Genomic DNA, 24456 nt, shown 5'->3' on the forward strand with positions numbered 1-24456 from the left:
CGATTTAATTCATTTTAAATATCTTATTTTTCTACATTTCAGCTGAAAAAGAACACTTTTTAAAGCTACATATAAAAATATTAAAGGTAAAATATTAAAATCCGTTGTTTTTTAAAGTTTGAGCATGTGTGTCACACGGTTTTAGCTCCGTCTACATACCAAGTGGCTGTTGACTGGTTCCTTCACCTATACGAGGTTCAAGTGCGGCTCCTCGTGGACAAAAAGTCTAAAAGAGCTGTCCGTGGTACTGAACCACAATCAATGCTGTTCATTGCTTATTAACAGCAATGCACATTATTAACAGCAGGCATGTGTGCAATAATTATTCATCATTGATTGTAAAATAATATATGTTCAAAGTAATTATATTTAATTATTCTATCTAATTTTATTATTGTACCGAAAATAACTTTTCAGGCATTATGCTGTAATTGTCCAAAAAAAAGTACCTGGCAATTTAGTGATAAGTTAAAAGTTTAAATGAAGGAGAGGGCAACCAGTCATGCATGCATGAGCGAAATTAGAGCTTTAAAAGCATGCCAATTAAAGTAAAAATACCTGCTACTATGAAAGTGAAATCCATTTCTTATCCCCTTTGGAGCGATTGATGGTTTAGGGGTGTGAAAGGTAAAGGAATTTTTGCTCATTATATAAATTCCCTTTCAGTGTTCAGCTTTAAATTTGTGTCTGCTTTCCATTGAAAATAACAACTTTGGTATAAATGTGTTTAAGGTGACTGTATGTGCACGTAGATATAATTTGTGTTTGTCTGCATGTGTGTATTTGTGTTCTTGTTATCCTCTTTACTCACTTGAGATTTGTCTCCGCTCTCTCTAATCCCCAGAACACACACCCACACCCAGGAGGAGAGGAAGAATGAAGAATAATTGAGCGACATAGGGCCGCAGGATGAAAGATGAAAGACTCACATTTTTGACAGTATAAACTGTGCTCTTCTAGTTGTTTTTAAAAGCATGCATCTGTGAAACACCACACAAGAGTAACTTATTTCCAGTCCCTAAATGTACCTAAACATAAACAGAATGTAGTTATTAGAGAGATGTTTCCTGACTACTGCTGGGTAGTCGTCGAGCAAGGCACGGTATGTTTCAGCAGCCCTGCACTGACATCTCTTTTTGCATGCCTGGATGTGAGTGTCCTGGTCCTGTGTGGTGTGCAACATAACATATACAGTGTAGATTGAAATTACATTTGAGGTGTTATCATTTGTGTAACAATGATAAATAACGAATAAATATGAGTGTGCATATGAGAAAAGAAAAAAAAACAGCTGCCCAATTTTGCCCAATATTGGTCTGAAGATGATTTAGAAAGAACATAGTTCTCAAAATATGCCCTAGCTGCAATTGGCTGGCTAGCAGTCCAGTGTGGTCACATACTCTCGCCTTAGGTCAGTTGGGATTGGTTTCAGCTCACCTGCGACCCTCAGGAGGACAAGTGGTATAGAATATGTGGATGGATGGATGGGTTTGCAAAACAAGCTGCAAGTTGACAATCTGGTGTTATACTATTGAGAAAAAAGTCAAAGGTTGGGGGAAATGCTTTAAAATGAACTGCATCATAACACAAAACATTTAGCCATGTGGTGAGCTTATGTTTTATATAAATCAGATGATTAGGGTGTAAACCGCCTCTCGCCCGAAGACAGCTGGGATAGGCTCCAGCACCCCCACAACCCTCGCGAGGCTAAGCAGTAGAAAATGAATGAATTAATCTATTTACAAATTACTTTTTGCAACCCCAGAACTCATTGAAATCACATGAAAACCACAGGAAATCAAACATGGGCAACATAAAGATTTTTATTTCTTGTTTCCTAGTAGAAAAAATATTTCTGATATGACGATTATGATGTACTTTATTATACTTATGGAACATTTGCATTTTTGTTGATGTATTACAAATACAACAATTCTATAAATAACATTTTATTTTGAAACGGTGTAACAGGAAGTGAGTTTTAAGCAGTAATGTGCCCTCTCTCCCTTTCCAGTGAACGTCTCTCACTCACTCTCTCGCTGCTCACCCGGCATGCGCAGGGAGCGCTACCAGCCGAGAATATCCACATTCAGTGTCTGTGAGGCGGGGAAGACGCGGAGGAATCATCCGCACAAACTGACAACCATGGCGAAAGTCACCGTCTCTTTTTTGATGTTTTGGCTCGTCTGTGGCCCTTGCTGTGCTCTCGGCGGAAAAGGTAGGAAGCCGGGGGAAAAAAAGATAAAACAATATGTTGTTTTTTGTAATTTTCAAAGTTGACACAGAGGTGCAACTTCAGATAGCTAGATTTTAAGTTTCCATTTGGACGTATTTTTACTTTTGTTTTTCTCCCTTTTGAGATGTTGTGTGGTTGTTACCGGAGTGAACGTCACAATTAAGGCGCAATCAGTGTTTGCCGTAAAGTAACATCTCTGCTGGAAAAATCACCTGACTTGGCGACGACACGTGACACCTATGTGAAGTAATTAGGGTTATTATTTTGTCTATTCGTCACGATATTTTTATTCCAATTGGAAAACTGTCTGTTTTGAAAGCTAGTCGACTAATAAGTTAATAAAATAACACTATAAAAACAGTCTCCTGCTGACATGTTTCACATCAAATTTGCAAAGAGCTTGCTTTATATTCTCCACCTTTATGGCGCTGATAGCTAGAGGCAAAAAAAGGTTATCACGGTAATGTCATAAAGATCACACACTTCTCAAAATGTCTTATAGGCACATAAATTATGCATAAATTAGGTAATCCAAACTTGAGGCTACCTTGTATGTTCCAGTCTTTTAAAAGGATTAGCATAAAAAAATCCCTCTTGGCTCCAGTGACCCTGATCCAGTGATCCAAATAAAAAAAGACAGAGACTTGTTTGTGTTGGATGGAAGGTATGGTCATGGTCAGGGCATTACATTCAGTCATATCCTCTCTTCAAAGCACCTGTCAAATCTTTCTCCTCTCCTTCTGACACACAAACACACACACACACATGCATGCATACATACATGCAGCACTTCTACTGCTTTGCCTATGAAAGGCAGGGACAGTGTGTTAATTGGGTCTCTGGAGTGAGCGTGTGTGGCTGACTTTCTTTGTGCGTGCTTTAAGCCAAGCACGATCATTATTTTCTTTGTTTATGGAACGTCTCAATATGGCTGAGGGCCAGAGGGAAAACTAACAAGACCTTAGAGCTTGTTTTTTTTTTTTTTTTTTCAGAGACCACCCATCCAAACATAAATATGAGGTCTACTGCGGTTTGCCATGTGTATCCGCACATCTCAGATGTGTTTCGCAAATGCATAAACTGCTGCGAAGGCCATGTTATTCAGCACGTTATGAAATGACTGCACTGGCTTTCACGTCCTGTGAATTAATTAATAATAGTTTCCAGAAGATGTGTTGTAAAATCATTTTCTCTTTGAAGAGGATCACGTCAAGGCCTCTTTGTTCTGCTGGTGTTCCGTATAAGAGCGTAGTTGCTGCCTTCAGCAGCTCTACAAGCTCAGCAGAATAATGTTTACATGAGACAAAGGCTTGCTGCTGAACACCTTTACATGCAGGAAAAAGAGACCAGAGCCAACGAATGCAAAGGGAGGGCGAAAAAAAAGAGAGGATTTGCTGCAAGCTGTGAAGAAAAGAAGAAAGGGAGGGAAGGCAATTGAAACCAGATCAGATTTATGGCGGTCTTTTCAACAGAGCCGTCTTGCTGCTTTATCCCTGCTGTAACATAAATCCTGCCGGTGACATGGAAGGTAGAAGCATAACTCAGGTGCTCTTCTTCTGTGCTAGTTAGACAGCGTCTGTTGAGAGTTGCTCTGCCCTTCCTTGGTGCTTCTTTTTCCATCTTTACAGTCATTCACTCCCTCGTGTCTTCCCTCACTTTGTTTTCCTCCCTGTCTGTCTTCCTCTCCTCCTTTGACTCTGCATCACTCTTTGCAGATCTGCTCCATTGAGCTGATGCCATTCAGAGGGCAGAATTGTCAAAGAGAAAGAAAGAGTTTCGTCATCCTCCTTCTCCCCTTGGCTGCTTTCTCCAAGCTTCATTGGTCTCTCTTCTGACTTACAGACCCGCTGCTTTGGCCACCTCTCCCTTTCACAGCAATGTGTTCAATTTGAAAGTTTTGTGGGCTTAAGTGAGACGTATAAATGACAAGGTGCTCTTTTCTCCGTCTGGCAATGTTGTCTTGTATTTGGAGTCTGGCCCATTCTTTCTTTATACCTCCTGTTGCCTTTCGCTAATTGTTTTAATTTGATATTTCCTCTCACTGTGTGCCATTCAAGCTTTTCCATATTTTCAAAATATCTACAGTGGAACCTTTTGTGGTCAAAAGTAATCTGTCCTGGGTTGCTGCTTGATCTCTGAATATCATAGGAAATAATGAAAATTAAATTAGTGGGTTCCAGGGTCAAAGTGTTGTCTTTATTAACCGTCAAGGCAATATTTTAAGTAACATTTCCATTCAATGTTTTAAAAAATATATTTAACACCCCCGCGACCCTCGTGAGGAAAAAGCGGTAGAAAATGAATGAATGAAAAACGCTCACACGTTTATGATGTGTGACACACGAGAAGCATTAAGGAAATTGGGGAGGACTTTACAGGCTACAGGATGTATGCGATGTTGTGGGCTGAAAACTGTGCTGAGATTTTTGTAAAATTTAGTTAAAAGTTAAAAATATGGGAAAAATAAGAGTAACGATTAAAATGGCACCAGAAAAGACGGTCAAAATGCGGTCGTTTCCGTGTGAAAATGAAAGAGTTGACAGGTGTAACACTACAATGGATTTGAAATTAATAAATACATAAATCAGCATATCGTTGAAATGTACACTTACAGCTTTGAGACCTTTTACAAATAAATCACAATTGGAATTATAGCTACAGTTGCACACTACATACTGTATATATACAAAATATACACATATACAAAACAACTCTTTTACCTGTCATATTTATGAGCTGAAATCTAAAACGTTTTCTAGAAACACAAAAGGCCCATTACTCTCCACTGTTCTATCCAGGGCTCTACATTAAAAACAAAAATGACTTGCCCATGGGGAATCCTTAAGGTGAGAACTACTTGCCTGAATATGCTGATAATTCATCAGATAATAGTACTGATGCATTGTATTTGGAGGAATGTCTGAAACGTATGTTAACATGGCATGCCATACTACCTTACACATCGTAGTCGTAGTACGCAGTGATATTTATAAGTTGTGCACCACAATGAAACATTATTGAATAGACACATTTGTGTACTAGTAAAGTGTTTTTAATCCAGAAAAAAATGTTCAATGGTCAAACAATAATTTGTGAAGCAAAGGTGAGAAAAATCCACCGAGAAATGTAAGCGCTAGATTTTGTAGCTTGTGCAAAATCAGCACTTGGTATTGGATCTAATCGGTGGTGTTTCATTGTGACCACTTCAAATTGTCACAGCAATGTGATTCACTCACCTGTGCCATCATTTGATTTGCTGCCGCTAATAAAATACTTGTTTAGGAGGCACTGGTTCATCACTTTTTGCTGTTTTCCTTCACAAGTTGTTGAAGAATTAGACCATGTTGGCAGGGACGCCATGATAGATGTTTTCCTAGTCAAACCATCGCTGATTGGTTGATCGCCAACAAGAATGGGTGTGAGTAAAATGCGGACCGCGGTCTAAATAAAGGATTCTGATTGGTCCATTTCAAGATTTGCAAGGATTGGTTTGCAAATTACCAGCGGAATTACGCAGTCCGTGTTTTACCAACACCCAACAAGAACCGCTTTTAAAAAAACTCTCAAGTGCACTTGCCCAACGGGAATATCACTGATTGGATTTACTTGCCCCAATTTTGTTTTAACTTGCCCCGGGCCATTGGTACATCGTTATTGTCGAGCCCTGCTATCTGTCCAAATCTGTGTTCGTGAAGACTTCTACATTGCCGAGATAATCAATTTACATCACAGGTGTGCCTTAGGAAGGCCACTCCAAAATGTGCAGTATTACTGTATGAGGCATTAGTTTGCATAGTGTTGTTGATTGTGGCCTACGGAATGTTGGTCCACTCCACTTCAATGTGCGAAGTTGCTGGATATTGGCAGGAACTGGAACATGATGTTGTACATGCAGGTCCAGACCATCCCAAACATGCTCAATAGGTGACATGTCAAGGGAGTGTGCCGGCCATGCAAGATCTGGGTTGTTTTCAGCTTCCAGGAATTGTGTACAGATCCTGGCAACAGGGGTCACGCATAATGGCGCAACATGAGGTGATGGTTGTGGATGATGTGGCACGACAATGTGCCTCTGGATATCTTCATGATATCTCTCTGCATTCAAAATGTTATCAACAAAACACACGTGTGTTCGTTGCCCATAACCCCACACCATCATGGGCCACTCCATCCAAAGCATTGACATCAGCAACGGTACCATACACGGTATCTGCTATCTGTCCTGTACAGTGAAAGCTGGGATTCATCCTTGAAGAAAACACCTTTCCACAGGGCCAGATGCCATCGAATGTAAGTTTTTCCCCACTCAATTTAGTTACAGACTGGAATCAGATCGAGACCCCGATGAGGACGATGAGCATGCAGATGAGTTTCCTGGACCGTTTCTGAGAGTTTCTGCAAAAATGCTTTGCTTATGCAAATTGGTTGTTGCAACAACTCTCCGGGTGGCTGGTCTTAGACGATATTGAAGGTGAAGATGCTCGAAATGTAGGTCCAGGGCTGGCGTTACTGGACTGATGGTAGATATATGACCATGCAGTTCAAGGGTGACAGCTCTGGTGGACATTCCTGCAGTCAGCATTCATATTGCATGCTTCCTCAACACTTGCAACATCTGTGGCATTGTGCTGTGCTGCACATTTGAGACTGAACTATTATTGTGGCCATCCTAAGGCACACCGGCGCCATAATCATGCTGTCTAATCAGCATCTTGAAGCTAGCTGCAGAGCAGCTGTGAAGTGAATGGATCATGCTAAATGTCATCATTTTGTGAAACCTCTTAAATTAAAGCAGAAAGTCTACACTTATAATAACATGCTGATTTATTGACTTTGACTTATTATTGACTTTATTGACTTAAAATCCACTGTGGTGGTATGTACTACTGTAAAGCAAAACATAAAAAACTGAACTGTCCTAATATGTCTGGATCTTACTGAAGCAATATATATATATTATATATATATTTTTGCTCAGTTTCAGATAGTTTTTTGCCCCCCCCCCCGTGGGTAGAATTCATTATAACAGACCGTTTTGTCAAATAGGTGCAGATTATGGAAGATCTACAAAGCTTTGAGTGCGGGTTATTGTGTGTAGCTGCTCTATAGGAATCCACAACTCAATACATTCATTCATTCATTTTCTACCGCTTTTTCCTCACGAGGGTTGCGAGGGTGCTGGAGCCTATCCCAGCTCTCTTCGGGCGAGAGACGGGGTACACCCTGAACTGGTGGCCAGCCAATCACAGGGCACATATAGACAAACAACCATTCACACTCACATTCATACCTATGGACAATTTCGAGTGGCCAATTAACCTAGCATGTTTTTGGAATGTGGGAGGAAACCGGAGTACCCGGAGAAAACCCATGCATGCACGGGGAGAACATGCAAACTCCACACAGAGATGGCCGAGGGTGGAATTGAACCCTGGTCTCCTAGCTGTGAGGTCTGCGCGCTAACCACTTGACTGCTGTGCTGCCCAACTCAATACAAAGGGCTGAAAAAAAGAACATAATTGGTCCACTTTAACCCAACTGTATAGCTTCTAATAATTCATGGCGTCTATGTGCCAGAAATGTGTGCATGTGTTTTGTGAAACCAGGCCTTTTTGCTGCGGCTTGCATGCAAACGAGAGTATGTATGCAGGATGTTAATTACTCAGCGAGGCTAATTAAAATATGCCTGATGAGGTGTAAGGTGGAGGGGTGGAATGAATGAAAGGTACAACAATAGTCTGTTGAACGCTTTCTTTTGTTGAGAAAAAAAAACGCTTTGGTGTGGAGGGAGAACTGTGTGTTTTTGCATTATGCCAAATGACGCCAGCTGGTCTAATGTCTCCGCTGGGTAGTTTTAGGGTCAGCACTGCTCCATGTGGTGTGCTAGGCTTCACTAAATGAGCTGTGTCTGCAGGACTACAGTCACACAGGGCTGATTAACTTCAAATGTAGGCACAGCTGAAACAAACCAATAGAGTTCTCTTTTCCTTTGTTAATCCATAATGTCTCGGGGTGGCCCAAATGCGGGCTAGTTCAGACGAATATCTGTCTATCTTTCTAATTTGTGGGAAGAGCTGCTTGACCTAGAGACAGTCCGCCTCATGGGGGGGGGCAATTATTTAAATATGGCCACTATTCAGTTACCACCGGCTATGCAGATGTCAGAGTATTATAAAGGTTTAGAGCCAATAAGCCAGATATAAAAAAAATATATATCTGAATGTGATAGACTCATACACATTTAAAAAATAAAAGACTTTTCACAGCATCACCGAAGTTCAAACTGCCAGCACCACTTCCTTCTACAAGGAGCTCAGAAAAAGTGTAAAGGCACTTAATTTTTTTACATTTGGTTGTGTCCACAAATAGCCTTGGTTAGAATGCATCTTGGTTAACATGCTTTTGGGTTAATGTGGAAAATTGACACCACCATTTTGCTCTGGTTTATTAGTATTGCTGAATTAACATTTTTATTACACAGCATGGCCAACAGTATTGTTTGGCTTTTGTAACAAACCTCTGCGAGTCAAGTCCCCAATCCAATAAAATATCCAATAAAAGATAAAATCGTAAAAAAATGGGTTTGCAGAATACTTTTAGGGTAGGACTAATCATTTGACAGGGGTTTAGGTCAATTTCTGGTGTGATTTTAGAATATATGATTTTTTTACTCGATAATAATTTATTGACGGTCCCTAGTATAAACAACCAATAACGTTAAAAAACAGGTTTTCTATGCTCTAACTATGAATATCATATATATATATATATATATTCATTTATTTATTTATTTATTTATTAGGGTGCATCAAAAAACACAATTATTGCATTTTGATATGGCTGGGTACTAAAAGTGTTCCAATATATGTAGAAACAACACATAGAAAATATTTTTCCAATCCATGATTATTTAGGGGTGCCACCATACATCTGTTTTTGTGGAATAAAGTGGTGAACAGTTCAATGGTCGCCATGGAGATTTGAGGTCAGCAAAGACTGCAGCTCAAGAACTCTCAGGTGATCTTTATGTTTTTGTTGGTATTTATACTCCTATTACATATTACTAGCAAATTTGTGGTTTTGTCTTTGTAATCTGAATGATTTGTAGTCATATTTATAGGTATTTGGTGCTCATTGCCTCTACTGTAGCTAACATTTTGCTAATGGCAGTTAGCTAATAGCTGAGCAAGCATAACATCAACAACAGTAATATAGAGTAGACAGTATTACTGATGCCTCATATTTATTGAGAGTAGTACTGTAGTCCTGCATAATCTGATATACACTTGTCCATTTATTATTTTGGGCACTGTGCAGCACAACCTACCAGCTCTCCTAAGATGCTGCCCTCTGGTCTTTGGTCTGGGCCCCCTTTGATAACCCTATAGAAAATGATGCTGTATACAAGTTCATTGTACTCAACATTTCCAGGTCAACTTTTGGGCAATTAGACTAGAAATTGCACATTTTCCAAAATTTTACAAAAGTTTATGTGTGAGGTGGCACCCTGAAATCTCAATGGATTTCCTCAAAACAAAACAAGACATTTTTATGTTGATTAGAAAAAAATGGAATGCCAGCCAAATTGATATTATGAATTTAAAATTTCCCATTCAAATTTGATGCACCCTAACATATATATATATATATAAGCAATCCTACTTCGCCTAAATTCACTTATCACAGTAGGGTCTGGAACCAGTTAACTGTGGTCGATGAGGGATTAGTATATATTTCGATTCCGTCCTTAGAATGTTGCCAAACATGTAGGGTTCAGTTGGTTTTCTTTAATGTATGGGCTATTTTTTATGATCTGCTCCATATGTAAAGTGCCTTGAGATAACATCTTCTGTGAATTGGTGGAATATGAATAAAATTGACTCCTCTTTACTTGTGAAGGAGGAGATAAGAGAAGGTAGGGAATGTATGGCTCTCAGACATTTCTAAACACGATATTCATTTATGTAAATTTTTTTCTCTGTTGACATTTTGAAATAAAATATTGCAGGAAAATAACGTTCCAGATATATTTGCTGAAAAATGCATGCATTTATTTGTATTCAGTGTCATATATCATATCATATGGCTTATATGTAAGACATTCTGAAATACAAGATGCAGATGAACACTTGTCTTTGTTGATGTTTTTGTACAAAATGTGAGTTGTGGCTACCAACATTTTATGAATGTTGTGGCAAAACAGGCCTATTAAGTATGTTTTGGTTGAAACAAGCTATGAAAATAAATGTTAGAAAATGGAGTAACCCTCAGCCGTTGTCATTTTGTAAAGTAGAAATGTAGAAAAATGAGACCCCTCAGCTAGGCTACCTAGTTTTTATTCATATTTTATAAGAAATGTTTGGCTGTGTAGCTGCTTAAAAGAGAAATATTCTATTCAAAAATCTTTCACATCACAGTTAGGTACCAGACCCAACCAGATTCCTTATTTCTAAATTGAATATTTTCATACTTAAACAGAAAACTTGTTTAACACGTTTTAAATATTGTTTTTAGTATTATTAGAGACCCTTAGACATGAAATAAGACCCCTATAGTTACTTTTACACTTTATTACCCAATATAGCTGACGTCATAATAGAAAATAAGACATCTTAGACATAAATAAGACATTACACAGACTCAAAGACTCACCATTGTCTCAATGTAATGTTCCTGATACCAAGTGGCCAATGTAGTAGAATACTACTGTAATGGCGCAAAGAACACATGCTGTGAACATTCACACAGGAGCTGCTGCCAGCCACGACTTACGCACTTTCCACGCAACTAACCATGCTGACACTCAGCAACTCTACAGTAGATAACTGACATCACACATGTCACTACCCAGGTCCCGCCGATATCATGCTACAGTACATACTATATAACTATGGTAATGGTAATGTTTTTATTTCATTTGAACATGCATCAGATTACAATTGAGTGCATCCCATAATCAGTTCACAGTTCCACATGTCCAAAAGGAGTAGGAAGAAGCAAAGCTTATTAAATCCTACCCCTCCATCTGGTACTTTTACAATCAGTAACTGTTACATTTGTTCACTTCCTGCGTTCCATGATACAGTTCAAGTTTTTTTTTTTTTTTTAATAATGCACCTTGTACTGAAGTACAAGGTGATATGATCATCCAATGCCATAATGGGTACCATAGTAAGTGTCAATATAGTGATATATATAGCACATCATGACTGGTTCAAGACTCTTCATCCTTGTATTTAGCAAACATCAACTGCTTGTATTGTTTCTTCAATTGGCTCATCGTTGTGCATTGTTTGATTTCCTTACTCAATCCATTCCATAGTTTGATTCCACATACTGAAATGCTATGGCTAGCATAACCTAGCATAGAAGTATTTCAAATGTACTTCTTCCCTGAGATCATATTTCTCCTCTCTTGTAGAGAAGTATTGGATGACATTTTTAGCTAATTGGTTATTATTATGCATTATTTTAGCTGTTTGAAGATGAACTATATCAGCAAGTTGAAGTATTTGTCATTTTAGAAATAAGGAGTTCGTATGTTCTCTGTAGGCGGCATTATGAATTATCCTTACTGACTTTTTTTGCAGTACATTTAGCGAGTGAAGATTGCTTTTATAGTTATTAGCCCATATTTCCACACAATAAGTAAGATATGGTAGAACCAGAGAGCAATAAAGAGTGTGGAGTGATTTCTGATTGAGAACAATTTTTGCTTTGTTCAATACTGAAATATTTCTGGCCACCTTATGTTGTATATTTGTAATATGAGGTTTCCAGCTCATATTTTCATCTATTGTGATCCCCAGAAATGTATTTTTGTTCACCCTTTCAATGTCCACACCGTCTATTTGTATTTGCTGGTGCGTGTCCTTTCTGCTGTTACTAATCAGCTAAACAACTAAATGCCTTATATTTGTATTCTCATAGATTAAGCAATTTTTATGATTGAAAATGCTTAATTTGGGCTAATAATACATACAATTTGTTTTTTTTATGCATATGTTTTGACTAGGGTTGGGCAATATGGATGCAAGCATTATATCACAATATTTTGGGGATGTATCATGATATGACGATATGAAATAAATTTAAAGTCTTGCTTCTCGAGTCAAAGTTGAGCATAAACAACCCCTGCAAGCTTCCACTCACACATCCACGCAGCAGATTCAGCCAAGTTTCACCGGCGTTTATCGGCATTTCAACCTGTTTAGGTCGGGAGGGCATTGTTCAGTGTTTGTAATTATTTTGTGCCACGATCGAGCGCTCTGCCGAGTAAATACCACACATGAACGTTCCTTCTCATGATGACAGCATTTCAGAGGGTGCCATGTTCGAACCACGATGTAGCAAGGGAATATTTGTTTTTAAGGTTTCTACTTCAAGTTGATCTTCTTTGTAGTTATGTTGCACTGAAACAGTGTAGCTGTTCGTAAAATCTAAACTACGCCATGTATTTTTTGTTGTTCTTGCTTCATCCTATTGCTGTATGGAGATATTGTCGGTGTCTTGAGCCCATCCATCCATCCATCCATCCATCCATCTTTCCCTGCTAATTCGAGGTCGGGTCGCGGGGGCAGCAGCCCTTTCCTCTCCCCGGCCACTTCGTCCAGCTTCTCCTGGCGGATCCCGAGGCGTTCCCAGGCCAGTTGGGAGACATAGTCTCCAACATTTCGTGGGTCTTCCCCAAGGTCTGCTGCCAAGGTCTGCTGCCTGAACACCTCCCCAAGGAGGCGTCCAGGAGGCATCCTAACCAGATGCCCAAGCCACATCATCTGGCTCCTCTTAATGCAGAGGAGTAGCGGTTCTACTCCGAGTCTCTCCCCGATGACAGTGCTTCTCACCTTATCTCTAGGAGAGAGCCCACCCACCCTGCGGAGGAAACACATTTTGCCCGCGATCTTGTCCTTTCGGTCACTACCCAAAGCTTATGGACATAGTCACCGTTATCGTGAGCCATGTATCGCAAATTGTATTATATTGTCAGGTACTCGGTACCTGATTTTTTACTATGATTTTGACTGTTATATTTTGTAGGTACAGGTAGTGTACAGGTAAAATGTTGTTGTCGGGCACCTTTAGTAACGATGGTTGTGCCATTAGTGCCATATAATACACTTGGCAACTTTAGTTCAGCAGCGCTACAGGACTAGTTAAACAGAATGACTTTGTTGCCCAGATCATCGTAAGCACATTATTTGATGAGGTTCCCGGTGGCCTTGAGATTAACTGAGTTGGTGAAAATCTGGCAAGACATGCATGCCTACTTTGTAACGTCTAAACACACACACACACACACAGACACATCTGTATTCATGTTACCCTGAACTTGACTTGACTGAGTCATCTCCGTTTTTATATAGTCCTGTGAGGCTCACTTCAGTCAATCCAAAGCTGCAGTCTAAGGCTTTGAAAAAGCTTTTTATTTTGTTCTCGTCCCTCCCATAGAAACCATGAAAAAGGCTGTTTTCTCTTTGTGAGATGTCATCCTGGTGGTGTTTTACAAGCACAGGTTTGCATGAACGTTATTGTTTTGAATACAGTGCTACGTCACAAATTACTTAACAATGTGGTCACCACAGGTTAACGCATGCTGAGAAGTATAATCAGGGCTCTACATTAAAAACCAAAATGACTTGCCCATGGGGAATCCTTAACGTGAGAACTACTTGCCCGAACTTGCCCCATGTAAAATGAAAAGACTGCCATAATGATATCATCTCATTTTTGTGGCATCACATGAGAATCTCAAATAAAGATGAAATGATTATCATTTCTTGTGGTTGTTTTCCTACATAGATCATGACGTTGCATGGAAATCTGGATTGTCAAGAGACTTTTATAAGTTGTGCACCACAATGAAACATTATTGAATAGACACATTTGTGTACTAGTAAAGTGTTTTTAATCCAGAAAAAAATGCTGAATGGTCAAACAATAATTTGTGAAGCAAAGGTGAGAAAAATCCACAGAGAAATGGAAGCGCTAGATTTTGTAGCTTGTGCAAAATCATCACTTGGTATTGGATCTAATCGGTGGTGTTTCATTGTGACCACTTCAAATTGTCACAGCAATGTGATTCACTCACCTGTGCCATCATTTGATTTGCTGCCGCTAATAAAATACTTGTTTAGGAGGCACTGGTTCATCACTTTTTGCTGTTTTCCTTCACAAGTTGTTGAAGAATTAGACCATGTTGGCAGGGACGCCATGATAGATGTTTTCCTAGTCAAACCATCGCTGATTGGTTGATCGTGAACAAGAACGGGTGTGGGTAAAACGCGGACTGCGGTCTAAATAAAGGATTCTGATTGGTCCATTTCAAGATTTGCAAGGATTGGTTTGCAAATTACCAGCGGAATTACGCAGTCCGTGTTTTACCAACACCCAACAAGAACCGCTTTTAAAAAAACTCTTGGCAGTATGGCATGCCAAAGTGCACTTGCCCCACGGGAATATCACTGATTGGATTTACTTGCCCCAATTTTGTTTTAACTTGCCCCGGGCCATCGGTACATCGTTATTGTCGAGCCCTGATAATATTACATAAATTACTGTTTCAGCAGAATTTTGGTACTTATGCAATGTGTTCCCAACACCGCTAAATACATAGAATCTTGTTTCTGTATGTGAAATATTCTTTCTCTCTCTCTCACACACACACACACACACACACACACACCAGGAAAATGAAAGCATCAGCCCAAAAGAAGTATTTACATTTCTTCATCTCTCCATCACTTTAATGACTCTCACTGTTTGTGTTTTATTTGTGAGGCCGTCCAATTTGACCTTCACCTTTCTGTTTCTGTTGTCAGCGTAGATCTAGTTGAACCGCTGGAAAATACCACAAGGCAAAAGACATACAGATACAATAGATCCATCCATCCATTTTCTATACCGCTGGAGCCTATCCCAGCTGACTTTGGCCCAAGAGGCGGGGTACACCTTGGACTGGTCGCCAGCCAATCACAGGGCACATATAGACAAACAACCATTCACACTCACATTCATACCTATGGACAATTTGGAGTGGCCAATTAACCTAGCATATTTTAGGAAACCAGAGTACCCGGACCAAATGGGAGAAAAAGTGGACTGTGTGGCCAACATGCTAACCACTCGAACATCGTGCTGCCCAGATGGAATAGATACAGCTTTCGGTGTCTACATGAAGGGACTACATTAACATGTTTTCTCACTGGGACTGCTGAAATGAGGCCAATGAGGATAATGGGTTCTACCAACATTGTGAGAGCAGATACTTAAAATCTGGTCTCCTGAAAGAGGACTAAATGTGTGAGTGTATGTGATGTATTTCCTTTCAGGTAGCACGTAGCGGGGTTCCAAGTCAGAGAGCATTCTGCCGAACCCTGTGTCTTCCATCAGTGTGAATTGTGCTTCGGGGCTTGTGTAATTCTGCAAATGTCATGTGACCGATTTACGGTAGAAGTATTATACACAGTTCCAAACAGATCAGGGCTGCCATTGGTTTGATTTTGGAACTAACTGTGTTAGTAAGGGCGGCCAGTGTTTCACTCCATTGAGTGACAGGTTGGGGCCCCCGCCTTGATGTGAAAGTTTAATGTTAGTGCGGCCCGCGCAAGTTTGATATGGATGCTGTATGGTATCATGTACCCAGAAAAAATTATTACGTTTGATTAATGTTCATGTTAAAGGTTAAATAACTGTTAATAGTTATCCTCCCTATCCGTGTGGAAGTGGTAAGTTTTTGGCTATAAGTTTAAAGGCAATAACTTGAAGGCTACCGTTTAGGTCGCTAGCTCTCTAGTTTGCGAGTTAGCATGTGTCTCAAGACCCTGCAGTTGCGCAATATGTTGTAAATAAAAAGAGTATAAATGTGACTATAGTCGTGTTTTGTCATGTCTACAGGGCTCTAATAATGCTTTGTTCATTTTAATCTGAAAAAAATAATTTGTCTACCCACCAACTATATGTGGTTTCTTAAGTTTTTATTATTTGCCGTTTTATTATTATTATTATATTTACTTATTTATTACTGATTGATTGATTTTCTTTATTGTTTAGAACAGTGGAATGTTTTATCAGAGCTTTTCTTGTAGAAAATTGGAACCAAAGCGAAGTTTTAAAAAATTTGTTGTTTTTAATAAATGCGTTTTTTTCTTTTTTGGAAAACCTGATGCGGCCCAGTCTCACCCAGACCTGAGCTCCAGTGGCCCCCAAGTAAATTGAGCTTGAGACCCTTGATGTAGAGTTTCAATATACCACAGTACATTGTGTCAAATCATCTACAGCCATCCATTTTCCATACTGCTGCCCTGATCCTTCAATGTGTGTCAGGAAAATTTGTCTTTTGTAATTTGTAATTTACTTGCCTCCATTGTTTTCACTTTCTCTCTCTACATCCCTCTGGGTTAAATAAATTTGCCTGTCTCGTGTCCAATTCCCCATCAGCTTGCTGTCACAACAGATTGCTTTTAATTTTTTACTTACTCTGGTGTCTTGACATTTTCTGCATATTTTAATCATGGCCCACAGCTTTTGCCATTACATGTTTTCTGTCAGCAAAAAAATGCAATCAATCTTTTTTGCAGGTTCAGCATTGCTTTTTTTGCGCCGATAATGTCCTCACCCTGGCTTTTGTTGCTCATTATTCTCAATCAACAGTGGTTATAGTACATGCAAAAATGAAACACTCCTTTAGTCAGCGTAAATGCCCACACTGGTGCATACAGGGTGACATTTGCTTTGACTAACTATGTGGAAATAGTGGATTAGAAAACATGTGTTGATTGCTGTTGACACCACATTGGTTCACATTGGGAATGTGCAAGTGGCCTGTCATCACAACAAATTTTTACAGGATGATAATTGTTGCCTATAAACTATATTATTGTCAACAAATTTTTATTATTATGTATGGGTTAATAATTTGTGTACACAATCTCAAAAGTAATAATCTTTTAATTTCTCAAGAGTAATTGAAATGGTAATTGGAATATCAAGAGATTTTAAACAAAATAAATTAAACAACAGGGTGGCACGGCGGTCGAGTGGTTAGCGCACAGACCTCACAGCTCGGAGACGAGGGTTCAATTCCACCCTCGGCCATCTCTGTGTGGAGTTTGCATGTTCTCCCCGTGCATACGTGGGTTTTCTCCGGGTACTCCGGTTTCCTCCCACATTCCAAAAACATGCTAGGTTAATTGGCCACTCCAAATTGTCCATAGGTATGAATGTGAGTGTGAATGGTTGTTTGTCTATACGTGCCCTGTGATTGGCTGGCGATCAGTCCAGGGTGTACCCCGCCTCTCGCCCGAAGACAACTGGGATAGGCTCCAGCACCCCCGCGACCCTCGTGAGGAAAAGCGGTAGAAAATTAATGAATGAAAAATTAAACAACAAGGTTACAAATCAAACAAACAAAAAACACCAAAACCAGCATTGAAAATGAAGTATAAGAGTTTTTCCACCATTTTTTCCTCATCACATGTTAATATATCAATGTTATTTGCCGTGAGGTTAACTCATTTATTGTTTATCGTGACAGGCCAATTAATACTTGTGTTAATGAGCTACTTAGTGCGTTAAAAATGGTCCATGGTCCTGTTTAATGTACCAGTACTTTTACTTGTATAGCAAATGTTTATCAATGCTGGTTGTAAGTCTTCCTGGTAGAGTGGTGAGCACTGGACATGGCTCAAACTCGGGAGTTTTCCCTGTAATCAGTGACAGTGAACTGTACTTTTTTAGAATTTTGACCACAGCATGTATATCAGCATGTTTTTTCTGGAGGGCTTCATAGTCGAAATAGATGTATCCCAATCACAGCATTATAAGCTAGCTAATATTAACTTGTTTTCTGAATAATATACATGTAATATATAAATATGTGCACGGTTTCTCAGGGTACTCCAAAGCAATCCAAATCCTGGTAAATTTCTATATTTGTACGCAAATTAAAACCTGTAATGAGGAAAGCAACCTCTTTCCACATGTATAATTCCACTTTTCCTACTGTACATTTGCCATTGTTTTTTAGGCTTCTGATTGTCTGAAATTGCCTCAGGGTTTGGGACTTTAGTACAACATATTGCTTTGGGGTTTTTTAAAAAATGCATTGTGCACCACTAATCGTAGAGCAACACATACACAGCCACCAAACTCCTTATGTTTCTTTGTATGACTAATGACTAATTATACTTCCATGGGAGTAACTCCAACAAAATTGGTTACTTAGACAGCTAAGTGACCATCTGAGGTACTACTGCACCCGCAGGCTTTTGAAAACCTGTCTTTGAACATTAATCTGGACCCAACTCCTTTCCACCCGCTCTCCCTCAGCTGCAGTTTGCTTTTGCCCCTTACACAAACTTCCTCCCTCGTTCCCTCCTGCACAATTACACCCACCCGCCCACTCACACATCCACTAAGCAGCTCCTTAGCCGCCGCAATAAAGCCGCTGTCCTCTACAGTAATGGGGATCAGCTGTGGGTGAAACGCTCCAAGATGGCTCCTCCGCAAAAGATCAATGGCAAGGATGGCCAGATCACTTATTTTGTTAACCTCCGTTCACCTTGGTTTCCCCCCCCCACCTCACTTGGACAACTGATTCCGTTGCACTGCTCACATGATCACAACAAGAGCAAAGTGTAATGCAATATTAATATGCGACATACTTTACCTCTCACGGAGCTGTTTGCCTCTCAGGCATCATTTCTTTATTTAGATAGTAGCCTCCAGGAGCGAAGTGCAGAGGAAGCAGCGGTAATTGGTTTGAAAGGCATGACAGAAATTCTCCATCTCAGGTTTTCTGACATTCTTTTGATTATTCCATTTTGTTATGTACTATTTTGTGCTCGTTACAGAAACTACACCTATTTTGTAGCTGTGGTGATACGGAAGGAGAATGGTGGTGGAGGTGACGCTTCCCTTTATTGTTATTAGTAGCATGTTCAATTCATTGCCATTGTCAAATATTGATTTTTGGAGACTCATACTATATTTTGGACATACACTTATATCTGTGGCAGCCTATAACAAACAGGGTTATGCTATGTCTGAGATATTTTGGCTTTGTGCTGAATTTTGTATACCACTTTTAATACAGTAGAATACTGTTATGTGAAATGTTATATTCATTCATTCATTTTCTAGCACTTATCCTCACGAGGGTCGCGGGCGTGCTGGAGCCTATCCCAGCTGCATTCGAGCGAGAGGCGGGGTACACCCTGGATTGGTGGCCAGCCAATCACAGGGCACATATAGACAAACAACCATTCACACTCACATTCATACCTATGGACAATTTGGAGTCGCCAATTAACCTAGCATGTTTTTGGAATGTGGGAGGAAACCGGAGTACCCGGAGAAAACCCACACATGCACGGGGAGAACATGCAAACTCCACACAGAGATGGCCGAGGGTGGAATCGAACTTGGGTCTCCTAGATGTGTGGCCTGTGCGGTAACAACTTGTCCACCGTGCAGCACACAGGGCTATGATAATGTAAAGAAAAAGTAGATTGATGTAAACAGGTTTTCTCTACTCTAACTATGACATTATTCAAGATAAATAAGGAATCCTACTTCACAGAAATTCACGTAGTATCACACTCGGGTCTGGAACTATTGTCATTTGTGGTGTAAGCTGCTACTGCTACTAGAGGAAATGGCAGCTCTTTCTTCAGCAGATGCCAATAACAACATATAAGGAAACTCACGATGAGCTAGGGCAATGGCTGCCATGGGCTGCTGGGCCACTAGGGGGCTCCCTCTGAACTGCTCTGCTGGGAGTAATGCATTATGGGAAGAAGTTAAAGTAGCTGTTGTTGTTGGGTTTTTTTCTCGTATTGGTATTTGTCTTGTATATTTCCTAGCAACTTTTTGAGTGCTAAGTTGCTGGGTGATGAGTTTAGCTTTCTTTGTAAGATGGCACCATGAGTCAGACTGTTATATTGACTATATTGACTTCTGCCATTTCCGAAAGGTTGATATTGTGAGTTTTCTCATAGCTCATGATTGGCTCCTGTCAAATAAAAACCTGTCTGGTTTTTACAAGACCAAGGAACTGGTGATCAAATTCAGGAAGAAGGTTCCTCCAGTGGGGCCTGTCACCATTCAAGGCCTGGATGTTGTTTGTCTATATGTGCCCTGTCATTGGCTGGCCACCAATCCGGGGTGTACCCCACCTTTTGCCTGAAGACAGCTGAATAGGCTCCAGCATACCCTCGACCCTTGTGAGGATAAGCGGTACAGAAAATGGATGGATGGATGGGCTTAAACACCAGTCCGTCTGTACACGGGAAGAAGCAGACTAAATGAGAGCTTACTGTACATCAAATTTTAATAGTTGTGAATTTGTTCAATTGTGTGGTATTAATGTTAGTTAATTGTATTTTGAAGTAACAGAGGAAAATGGAGTGCATCGCTTGGCTTCAAACAGCAGAGGCTTTCTATGTTGATTCAGTCTCAGCTAGTTTATTTACCAGGTAAAAAGGAACAAAATGACATCAGCTGTTGAAAACTGAACAATGTCCACTCAGAACATCTCTGTGCAGCGTTATTCTGCTCATGGCGCTGGTATAGAAACACAAGTTCAGACCATTCAGACCCTGCAAAGTTAGTATGCATGAAATTGTCCTTCTGCGGAGACCACAACCCATGTTTTTAAAGCTGCAACACGCGGAATAACATATAGGCAGCACGCCGGTTATGTCGTAATCCTGCCATAGAATTCCGCTTCACTGACGTCTGATGGGGGTTTTCACATACGACCCAACTAAAATGGCTTGCTGGTGCTCTGCCGCATGGGTTTATCATACACCCTCTAGCTTTACTGCTTTTGGCATCGTGAATGTGAGACGGTGAGGTGCAAGGACAAAGGACAAGGAAAGCAGAATCATCATCATCATATGAGAACATGGGTCGAGGTCAGTGCAGCATAGAGAGACCTAGGCAGGATGGAGTGATGAAGATAAGGAAAGAATGAAACCAATATTTACATCTAAGATAAAGGCGGAGGAGGCTGTGCCATGTGGTGATGGTTTACCGTGTGGCTGTGTGAGCAGCCTGTGGTCCAGAGTGATTCATCATGATTATGTGTTGGTAGGCAGGTAATGTCGCAGTAGGCAGGCCTCGGCACACCTGAGGTGGAGGCTGATGCTATTTTGGTGCTTGTGCTGCTGCCAGCCTCCATCTGCATGCTACATTTTCCCTTTGTCTGATATTTGAGCAATGCTGTTTGTTAATATGAATATTTGTAAGTTACATTTTGCTGTCTGTGGTTGATGTTTGTGACTATTTTTAGACTTCAGATCCGTGGGTTGGACGTCTCATTAAAGATGTCTTAAATGACAGATGTCAGTCTGTATCTCCGTCTGTTCAGCTCTCGCCTCCTCACAAACCCTTTTTACCTTGAGCTGATTTCAGTTTCATTTCTCGGGTTATGACAGCCACGTGTCTATACCTAATGGACTAATGCTTGCATTCCCTCGGCTCTTCATACTGCGTATAGTCTATCATAGTTCAAGGATGGATGTTTTTATGGACAAACCATGCCTGTGGACACAGTTCAGTTTTTTGTGTGCTTTTCGAAAGCTGGAGAGTTCTAAATGATTCATGATTACCAGCTGTGGTGTGTCTGCCAAGGCTGGAGCTAAAACCAGTGTCATTCTCTTATTGCTGTCAGTCCATGAAAATTGTATAAGACTGGACTTGGTTGTCACGGTAATACCTTTAGGACTGTTGACAAAACACTAACTATTAATTTTTTCGACCCACAGACATAGACCTCTGAAATTGGAAGCGAAAGCGTTCACAAAGGTGCACTTTAGGCTCTCTGAATGAGTTGAATAAACTCATTTAAGATGTACAATCACAGCCATGTTGCTGTGATGCGAGGTTGGATTGTTTTGGAGGTGCATGTCACGCTATGTAAGAGGGTTTGGATGGGGAGGAGTGAGTCAGTTTAGCGCAGGGGCCTCAAACACGCGGCCCGCGGGCCAAATGTGGCCCGCAGGACACTAGTTTGAGGCCCCCGCCTTGATATGAAAGTTTAATGTTAGTGCGGCCCGCGCAAGTTTGATATGGATGCTGTATGGTATCATGTACCCAGAAAAAATTATTACGTTTGATTAATGTTCATGTTAAAGGTTAAATAACTGTTAATAGTTATCCTCCCTATCCGTGTGGACCCTGCAGTTGCGCAATATGTTGTAAATAAAAAGAGTATAAATGTGACTATAGTCGTGTTTTGTCATGTCTACAGGGCTCTAATAATGCTTTGTTCATTTTAATCTGAAAAAAATAATTTGTCTACCCACCAACTATATGTGGTTTCTTAAGTTTTTATTATTTGCCGTTTTATTATTATTATTATATTTACTTATTTATTACTGATTGATTGATTTTCTTTATTGTTTAGAACAGTGGAATGTTTTATCAGAGCTTTTCTTGTAGAAAATTGGAACCAAAGCGAAGTTTTTAAAAAAATTTTGTTTTTAATAAATGCCTTTTTTTTTTTTTTGGAAAACCTGATGCGGCCCAGTCTCACCCAGACCCTAGCTCCAGTGGCCCCCAAGTAAATTGAGTTTTAAACCCCTGGTTTAGCGGCTTCTCAACACAGCCGCATACAAGCGTACAAGCTCCCTCGCTGGTGGACAGTAATAATTACAATAATTATCAGCTTTAAAAGATTGGAAATTATTGAAAGGGTGGCAACCAGAAAGGTTGTCCTCCTCTTCTTGGGAACTAAAACCACTAAAGTCGTCCTCATCAAGAGTTGGAACTGAACAGTCCCACCATTCCCACACCACACACGTTACCGGACTCTCTTATTCTTTTGTTGTTGCTACCAGGTCACATCACCCCCACCCGGAAGCAAATCAACCCCTGAGCCGGTGCTGTCCTCCCAAGCACGTAGCCGTCCATCCCTCCTTTTATATTTTTTCGTTTTAAAAAGTTGTGATGTGGAGCAAGTTGTATACAGTATGGAAACATTTTTAAAATTACCTAATATGATACAGTACAATCTCTGTGTGGAGTTTGCATGTTCTCCCCGTGCATGCGTGGGTTTTCTCCGGGTACTCCGGTTTCCTCCCACATTCCACAAACATGCTAGGTTAATTGGCCACTCCAAATTGTCCATAGGTATGAATGTGAGTGTGAATGGTTGTTTGTCTATATGTGCCCTGTGATTGGCTGCCCACCAGTCCAGGGTGTACCTCGTCTCTCGCCCAAAGACAGCTGGGATAGGCTCCAGCACGCCCCTAGACCAGGGGTCTTAAACTCAATTTACTTGGGGCCACTGGAGCTCGGGTCTGGGTGAGACTGGGCCGCATCAGGTTTTCCAACCCCCCCCCCCCAAAAAAAAAACGCATTTATTAAAAAAAAAAATTAAAACTTTGCTTTGGTTCGAATTTTCTACAAGAAAAGCTCTGATAAAACATTCCACTGTTCTCAAATATCTTAATTTTTATTTTTCTACACAAAATAAGATGAAAAATAAATAAACAAATGAAGAATAAAGAAAATCAATCAGTCAGTAATAAATAAATAAATGTAATAATAATAATAATAATAATAATAAAACGGCGAATAATAAAAACTTAAGAAACCACATATATTTGGTGGGTAGACAAATTATTTTTTTCAGATTAAAATGAACAAAGCATTATTAGAGCCCTGTAGACATGACAAAACACGACTATAGTCACATTTATACTCTTTTTATTTACAACATATTGCGCAACTGCAGGGTCTTGAGACACATGCTAACTCGCAAACTAGAGAGCTAGCGACCTAAACGGTAGCCTTCAAGTTATTTCCTTTAAACTTAAATAGCCAAAAACTTACCACTTCCACACGGATAGGGAGGATAACTATTAACAGTTATTTAACCTTTAACATGAACATTAATCAAATGTAATAATTTTTTCTGAGTACATGATACCATATAGCATCCAAATCAAACTTGCGTGGGCCGCACTAACGTTGAACTTTCATATCAAGGCGGGGGCCTCAAACTAGTGTCCTGCGGGCCACATTTGGCCCACAGGACACTAGTTTTTGTGACCCCTGCCCTAGACCCTTGTGAGGATAAGCGGTATAAAATGAATGAATGAATGAATGAATGATGCAGTACAAAGGGAAAAAGTCCATAAACAGGGTTGTACAGTATACTGTCAAAGTTATCATACATTGTAATCACCGGATGCTGAGCATGCTTGCATGTAAGC

General features: G+C 40.1%; 1 protein-coding gene across 1 annotated transcript in view; it reads left to right on the forward strand.

The window, feature by feature from the left end:
- The first annotated feature begins 2033 nt into the window (after positions 1-2033).
- clstn2a (calsyntenin 2a) overlaps positions 2034-24456 on the forward strand; it is a 174558-nt gene continuing 152135 nt past the window's right edge. Inside the window, exon 1 of the mRNA XM_058069210.2 lies at positions 2034-2218. Coding sequence (XP_057925193.2) covers positions 2053-2218 — 166 coding nt within the window. The 5' untranslated portion in view covers positions 2034-2052. The remainder of the gene's footprint in view (positions 2219-24456) is intronic.

This window comes from Doryrhamphus excisus, linkage group LG6, assembly GCF_037039965.1.
Source record: "Doryrhamphus excisus strain RoL-2023G ecotype Guam linkage group LG6, RoL_Dexc_Guam_v1.1, whole genome shotgun sequence".
NCBI lineage: Eukaryota > Metazoa > Chordata > Actinopteri > Syngnathiformes > Syngnathidae > Doryrhamphus > Doryrhamphus excisus.